Source organism: Hordeum vulgare, chromosome 7H, assembly GCF_904849725.1.
Source record: "Hordeum vulgare subsp. vulgare chromosome 7H, MorexV3_pseudomolecules_assembly, whole genome shotgun sequence".
Taxonomy (NCBI): domain Eukaryota; kingdom Viridiplantae; phylum Streptophyta; class Magnoliopsida; order Poales; family Poaceae; genus Hordeum; species Hordeum vulgare.
This window is the reverse complement of record NC_058524.1, coordinates 15,166,349-15,174,832: the sequence shown is the minus strand read 5'-3', so window position 1 is coordinate 15,174,832 and position 8,484 is coordinate 15,166,349. Positions and strand designations below refer to the sequence as shown.

The 8,484-nt window shown below is 42.5% G+C and overlaps 1 protein-coding gene across 1 annotated transcript; it reads left to right on the top strand.

Annotated features, from left to right (window-relative positions):
• Positions 1–264: 264 nt before the first annotated feature.
• On the top strand, positions 265–3,780 carry LOC123410951. The gene is made up of 12 exons (XM_045103873.1): positions 265–672; positions 1,079–1,143; positions 1,239–1,317; positions 1,468–1,486; positions 1,585–1,704; positions 2,228–2,297; positions 2,372–2,415; positions 2,639–2,680; positions 2,771–2,830; positions 2,939–3,006; positions 3,322–3,379; positions 3,468–3,780. The coding sequence occupies exons 1-12, from the start codon at positions 377–379 to the stop codon at positions 3,576–3,578; spliced, it is 1,032 nt and encodes a 343-aa protein (XP_044959808.1). The 5' UTR covers positions 265–376; the 3' UTR covers positions 3,579–3,780.
• Positions 3,781–8,484: the final 4,704 nt, after the last annotated feature.

Sequence of the window (8,484 nt, the reverse complement as noted above, 5' to 3'; positions counted from 1 at the left end):
AAGTCTAGCATTTTTGTTCTAATAAATACCAGAAATGAAGCTAATTAACTAGCTTCACTGTACAACCAAAGCTGGCTAATCAGGATGAAGAAGAGGCATCGAGCTCCGTGGAGATACTTCAACATGAATTTTCGTCGAGATGTTTTATTTTTGAATGAAAAAGATCATAGTTCATAATCTTTTAAATAAAAGATGCAGAAAAAATAAAAATATTGTTATACTTACATACAAAGAGCTGCTCACTGTCCACTGAGGCAGTGTCGAGGGTCGTGGAGGGGGATATCTTTCTCCCGTTGGAGCAGCTGAGAACCCCTCCCTGTCCACTCGCGCCCTCCTGCTCCCGCTCCGCTCGCGTCGCACCGCGTGCGGCGGGTAAATGGCCACGGCGGCGCTCCGCTTCCCGCCGTTCCTCTCCACGCGCCCCGCGCCTACCACCGCCGCCGCCACCTGCGCCCGGAGGACGGCGTCGGCCACCCTCAGGGTCGCCGCGCTGCCCGAATCCGCCTCCGCCCCCGCCTCCACCTCCGACGGGCCGCCGGAGTTCTCCCCGCCGGCCGGGTTCAAGACTCCGGTGCCCAGGCGCTTCGCGGTCAAGGATGGCCAGCTCGCCAGCGTCGCCGGCGCGGCCCTCGCCCTGCCTTTCCGCCTCGGCACCGGCCTCTTCGTCCTGGGGTTCGTCCCCTCCAAATCCGATCCTCCTCCAGCTGGTCTTGTAATATCCAACTCTGTTTTGTTTCGCGCGCCAAATTGAGCGCCACTGTGCATTCTGGGTGTATTCATCTCTTTCTAGCAATGTGTAATTACTTTGATGTCAATAATTAGCTGTAATTAGCATTGTGTAGTTACTTTGATCTCAATATAATTAGCTGTAATTAGCAATGTGTAGTTGCTTTCGTGTCAGTAATAACTAGCAATGCGTGTTTACTTTGGTGTCAATAATTCGAGAAAATTAGCACAACAAGTCGCCTGAAGAAGCGCGAATTGGAAATTCATCTACATTTTGAAGCTTACGTCTCACAATTAGCTGTATTCATATCTTGTGGTCGGCCTCTCATTTCTACCTGCCTGTGATGTGCAGATACTCGGTATCACTAGTCTCCGCTGACAAAATGCCATCAGATCAGTATTCTCTGGAATTTCTAGGTGAATTTCTCTAATTCCACATCTGTACTTGTTCAGTGCCTATTATGTTTCAGTTTAATGGAGTTGTACACAAATACGTGTGTTTCTTATTTAAGGTCTGAAGGTGAAGGAGACCTCAAAGATAGATCAGTGCCGTCGGCCAGAAAAACCTATTGAGATATACGAGTTCGAAGGGTACGTGCTTTCTTTCAGTTGGGATTCATACCTTTCCTCTGAAAAATTAGCACTCCCTGCGTATTTATAATTGGACCATCTTTTATATATATATATCAAGGGCTAATATTTTCCTCTGCTTCTGATTTTCTTTGCGGCTAAAACTTTCAGCTGTCCATTTTGTCGAAAGGTGAATGTCCTTTTTGTTTACTGCATCTGCATTTTGTACTTGTCATTTTCCTTGTTTGGAAAATATTGGTGTTTATGGTTGCCATGTAAAATTTTCAGGTGAGAGAGATGGTATCCGTTCTGGACCTTGATGTTTTATTTTACCCTTGTCCTCAAAAGGGGCCAACATTTCGTCCAAAGGTTTTAGAGATGGGAGGGAAGACACGGTTTCCTTACATGGTATGCAAGAATTTCCTCACAGCCTCACCACTTCTGTGGTTTCTTGGGTTATATATGTGTCGCTGCAATATCCAGTTTTACATGTCTTCCTAATGTGATATCTGAACTATATATGCCAAACAAGCATGATCCCAGAGTAATCACCATTAACTAATACTCCATCCATTGCAAACTGTAAGAAGTTCTAGGTTTGTTCTAAGTGAATCTTTTTCATGTGTAGAGAACTTCTTATATTTTGGAACAGGGAGCGTATTTAATATTTCTGAACTTCTGGTTTCCTGGCAAAATATTTTTTTTCTTCATATTGTTGCAGTCTTTTGTGCAGTGTTTTTTTTTCATTAATTAGTAAGCAGACATCGGATGTTTTTGTCATGTTGTTGCAGTCTTTTGCTGCAGTTTGTTTGGCCATTCGTTAGTAAGTAGACATCCGATGTTCTTCTACCTTGCCCAAAAGAAAATGCTATGTGAAGAAAGCTAAATTAGTTCTCAACTTATCTTCATTTAAGATAATCATATGTTGCAGGTGGATCCAAACACAGGAGTTGCCATGTATGAATCAGATGAGATCATAAAATACCTTGCGGACACATACGGTTTGTACTCCCATCATTTATTTTACCTGACAGGCTCCTTCATGTTAGCTCCTTCAACTGTGCTTGTTTTTCAGGCGATGGAAGTGTTCCAATTATGCTATCGCTTGGTCTATTAACGGTAAGTAACTAAGTATTCCATAATCTAAAAGTATATGCTATTGTTTTCTCGTTTTTTCCTGTACCTTTGTTCAAAAACAAATCACCTTTGAGGCTTTGACTTATAGGTGATGTTTATTTGCCATATGTTCATGATTTTGTTCCTGTTTGACTGAAGTATGATGGTTCATTATCAGTTAATAATCAGAAGTGCAATTGTTGAAACTTTGCTGCTTATTTTGTAGACAATAACAGCAGGGCTTGCTATGATTTGGCGTGTACGGAAGGTAGATGGTCAATAAACCATATAAGCATGTATACAATATGTGACCTCTGAAAGTTTTTGCTCAAACCGGGCTGACCCATATTGTTTGCAGGGATCTTACTACACTGTTTCAAAGCTTCCACCCCAGCCAATAGAGATCTGGGCATACGAGGTCTAATTCTTCTTTCCTGCCTATCCGTAGCATTTGGGGTCATTATTTCTTTTTTGTTCTTGCGTGGTACCAGTTCCAGAACCTGACCAGTACATGTTTTGTCATCAGGGATCCCCTTTCTGTAAAATAGCACGAGAGGCCCTTGTTGAATTGGAGTTGCCACACTTGCTACACAGGTATTTGATACTGGAAACCTCACGGCACATCTGTAAATAGATAGCTAAATGCTCTGCCATAATAACATCTACTCCCTCCGTTCCTAAATATAAATCTTTCTAGAGGTTCCACTAGGGTGTATATGGACATATTTTAAAGTGTAGGTTCACTCATTTTGCTCCGTATGTAGTCCCTTGGTGAAATCTCTTAAAAGGCATATATTTAGGAACGGAGGAAGTACTACTTATGTATGGCATAGGTGCAGTCTTGTTGACACAATACATCTTTGTAGCATCAAACAATACTGGAATTAACTTTACTGTTTTTTGCTGCAGTTGTGCTCGTGGCAGCCCCAAGCGACAGGAAATTTTCAAGAAACATGGCATTTTCCAGGTCTGGAACCTTGTGATTCATCTTTTTGCTAAACCTTTGCATTCGCATGGCCTAGTATTGTGTGACATGTATCTTATTGTCTTTGCAGGCGCCTTATATCGAGGATCCTAACACGGGGGTCAAGATGTTCGAAAGCGCTGAGATCGTTGAGTACCTGAGGGCAACATATTCACTCTATCCTCAGTACCAAAATCTCTGAAGCGTTGATATATAGTATGGATTTAGAATATATCCTTTACAATTAACAGCGGAGTCCCAAATGTAATGTAGAAGTTGTATTCAGTTGTCACCCTTTGAGATTTTTTATGGTGGTGCGGAACCATGTGGTGATGAAATTTTGTAGCATGGAAAACATGTTGGATTTGTGATGCAAAGGAAGACATATGTAATGTGTGGAATTATACATAAGCAAATAAGGTAGTAGAAGATAGATTTTTTTTTTTTTTTGCAGAGAGAAACTAGAAGTACTTTTTTTTGTAGAGAAAACTAGAAATACTTTGAAGAGACGATGTTCATGAATTACAAGGAATACCAGTGTTAATTGAAGTTGAGGATCTCAGTTGGAAATACACGTGTCCAACGTTATACTGTGAAGTTGTAATCTAATAACCAGTAAGATGAACAAAAATTTGGGGCGTGACATGACAAAATTATCATACTACATGGTAATTCAAGATAAAACTAGCCACTCAAATGCACGAGCCATATGGCCTGCACCCAAATTATTATGTGACGAGTATGTTCTGCACCGTGTACAACTTACTATATATGAAATCAAATCTAAGAATGATCATCCAGATGTGACAGACCACGGACAAATCCCGACACATGCTGCATGGATGATAGATTTCGCGTAATTAAGTAATAATCCAATGAGAAATATAGCTCATGAGTCTTACATGTTATTTGGTGTCATACTTACCACATGCATGCTTACCAAGTTTGTTCAGTGGTACTGAGCTCAATATATACCCTGTCATATTTCACCGTATCCATTCATGGGCTTGTGCTATCCGGCCCACTACTTATGTAGACAGGAACTGAGATTTAACTTCTTTGTAACAAAGATCACATTGAGCTCACTATATACCATCTCATATTTGCATTATCCGGTCGTCTGCTTCTTTAGCTAGAAATTGAGATTCAACTTTTACATACCAAAGATCACCGTGCAAGTTGAGATATTGGAGGGAACTGAGAGGCTTATGTTTCGTCTCTGCTTTCAGTGCTTGGCAGAGCACTCAGCAGGAGTAAAAAAACTATATCTGGACGGATATCCACGACTGCTCTCTGCGATGACGACTTGTATGCCAGCCAAAATGTTTCAAAAACACCTAAGGCAGTGGCACCACTTCAAAAAGTTTGATCCTATTGTACCAGGATCCAGCGAATTACCTGGACCTACTGCCTTCGTACCAAAACGTCGCCGAAGAGCTGTACCTAGTACCCGGACCTACTGCCTTCATACCCAAAAGTTAATTTGATCCTATTTAGGATTTTGGCGTATGTCACATTATGCGAGTGGCGGACATTAGGTCCACGCTTGCCACATTAATTGTCATGTTCTATGATGGGCATCGCTTTGATAAGCTGAACGACTCAAGAATTAGTGGGATAGACCAGGAGCAATATACATGCTCCATGCTATGGACATGCCGTGCTGAACACACACACCCAGGAAAAAAAAATCTTTACATTACACTGCATTATGTGTGATCCTAGTGTGCTTTTTAATTGAAAATCCAGTGTGCGTTTAAACTGAATTTGAAGCTCTTTTGCAGAAGAATTTGATAATTTCAATGACATCCAACTCACTGAGAAACAAAATTTGGCTTGTAAGGAGTTGGCCACTACTTGGCTGCCCCCCGTAGTTCAGTAAACAGATCGATCGGATACCCAGCGTTCGTGAGTCTTATGTCTTAACCACGTAAAGGTTAAGCAGGCCCAAATAGCGAGGCAAGTTTGGTTCTGTTGACAGTTGGGCAACCGTTATCATCCTCATACGCTCGATCAACCGTGCAAAAAATAGTTATTATACAACATGTGTTATATGTCTATATATACCCCACTCCCCAAAACAAACCTTTCCCATGCTACTATTCGCCTCACATGGATCACCTTACCGACCATCACTGAAAAAAGGAGAGAGGCATGAGAACAATACACATTGCTGTTATAGTTGTATGCATATCTATACGTATGTCTTTCTGTAGTGTATAATAGTGTATAATACGAGGTGGGTATACGTTTCCTCTTATATGTTTTGTTTTGGGGGGGGGGGGGGGGGGAGGGAGGGTGTACCGAAGCAAAAGTGTTATTATACTCCCGTGAATGGTCACACTTTGATTTTTTATGGTGCTGTGAACAGCGTGTATATGTCGATCGCTGGGCGGGTGGGGGAGCAGAGTGTGTGCGGGTGGAGGATGGGGACGAAAGGTGAGCTGTGGTTTCGGGCCACCAGATTGAAGGGCGAGACGAGCGCGCGGTTATGGCTAGGATGCATGGGGTTAGTGAGAGTGACACTGAGTAAGGGCGTGTACAATGGCACAATCTTAATGCTACATAAAATAACTGATGAACTGGAGGAGTGAGAAAACAGGTATGTTTAAGCTAAGTGATGATCTCTTAATAAGAAAGCGAAGGCCTATGTCTCAATTGTACCATATGTCTACCTCTATCCACACATTTTTCTAGTTCAATTTTAATCACCCATAATTTAAAATCCTGCAATCATTAATTGCTAGATATAACACCTAGCGCCAATTGCTATGACCTCATAATTTGTGTTGGAACTGCAGAAAGCAGGTGTTGCAATTGGTGCATAGTGAAGCTACCACCAGCACTGCCAAATGCGACATTTGATGCGTTTTTTTGTTGGAACTAGAGAACGCAGGGGCTACAACCGACACATGGAGGAGTTGAAACCAACACGAAAAAATGTTGTGATCGGCAACAGAAAAAGCTACAATTCTCTTCTAAAAAAGGTTCAACCAGAGATGGGAAGCTGGGGGCGGGCCACCACGCAACAAAAAGCTGCAACCGGCTTGTGTAAAGCCTTCGGCCAAAGATGGTGAGCTGACAATGGCGAGCGGCGACGATTGGAGCTGTCTGGTTGTGCATTGGAATTGCAACGGGTGAGCGACGCACTTCGACAATATTGCAACTAGGCGTTGATGGAACATCGAGCTTCAAGGCCATGCAATGGCTTTGGAGAGTGGCGACAGGCGGCCTTTGCTATGAGCAGAGAGCAGGCCAACGATGGGGACAATGATGGCGAGCGCGCGGGACTCCCCAAGGCAAGCAGCAGAGTGAGGCAGGGCACGCGTTACATGGTAGGTGGGGAGAGAGAATGATGCGTATTTATTTTTGTGGTGCAAGAGGAAGAGAATGCACGGCACACTTAAATCGTCCTATGCACAATGAATGAATCGTGCGGCTAGCAGCGCCACCAATCTTGATTAGGGCCGGTACGGTCGATCGATGCCTAGCCCCGCCCTTTTCATAATAGCCAAATGGAAAAGTAAATATAAAAAATGAGTTCAATATACATAAAATATATTTTCCTTAATTCTTTCAATAGTCAATTTGAAATAAATCCTAAGATGTTTCAGGAAAATACAACATACTCGATCAAGTTTCAAATAGTTCTTCTAAGTAGTGTGACATATTGTGACCGAAATACTGTCACACGCCACACAGATGAATAGATTTATGCATCAAAAATAATAATCCAATTAGCAATACAGCTCATGAGTTGTACCTGTTACTTGATGTCACACTTGCCACATGGTTGACTAGTTTCTATGGTATGGCGTTGTTGGGCTCAATATATACCATCCCATTTCACCATGTTTATCCACGTTTGCTCTATCCGGGCCTAATACTTATTTAGCCAGGAATCAGGATGCAATCTTTATCTACCAAACACCATCTTGATGTAGCTATGTACTCCCTCCGTTTCTAAATATAAGTCTTTTAAGCGATTTCACTAAGGGTCTACATACGGAGCAAAATGATTGAATCTATACTCTAAAATATGTCTATATACATCCGTATGTAGTCCACTAGTGAAATCTCTACAAAGACTTATATTTAGGAACGGAGGGAGTATCATATATATAACATACGTTTTGGCATGTGATGGTGCAAGGCGAGATACTAGAGAAAACTGATATATTCCGCTTTGACTCCACCTTCAAGACTCTTCATGATGCTTGCCACACACCGAAGTATGTGTGCTTCACCGACATGCTCTCGAAAGACGAGGCAGCACACCCGAGCAACTTCATGTCAGCCCTCACTCTCTTCAACGTTGCATGGTTTCCGGCGGCATCCAATACACCTGTGCACTCGTACGTCACTCCTATGAGTCATCTCGCTTTACTCCCAGAATCTTGGGATCACTCACGAATATGCTTTTCTTGGATTTTTAGATAAATTTGTGATTAGTCACTGTACATAATTCATGACTAGAACTGCAATTAGCCTACAACAATGTAACAATACCAGATGAACAGAAAAATATGCACAACAACATCGCACATGTAACAACAAGTACAACTACAGACAAGAACAGATCATGACGGATGTACTATTCGTCAGTGGCCCTAGCTTCCGCTGGAGAGAGGTTGGTGATGACATGATGCGTACGACATTGAAGACGATGATGAGTAGCGTCCTCTGACTTGGATGGAAGATGACACATGGTGATAAACTTGAGCAGTCGTACAGAGCGCTTCCCAAGAACCTAATCCGTCCTTTTCCAGTGCAGGATTGTAAGGACAAATGGTTCCAGATGCCTGTGCTCCCACGTGCCGGCATCCAGGATGGAATAGACTATGGTGGCGGCATAAAGTTGCGAGATAAGACAAAATCCTAGGTATTTTTGGTGTGTCTTTGGTTGCAGCCGGTAAGCAATGCATATAAGAGGGCCGCAAGTGATAGAATGTCGTGATCATGATCTCAAACCAACTTGGTTTTTAAGTCCTATATGTACCAAAAAAGAAACGGTGAACTGGTCTGCCAAGACATAAAAAACATAAAACGGCAAAAGGAAGTTCCGCCCCTGCAAGGTCATGGACCAGATGTCGACGGACCATGCATTC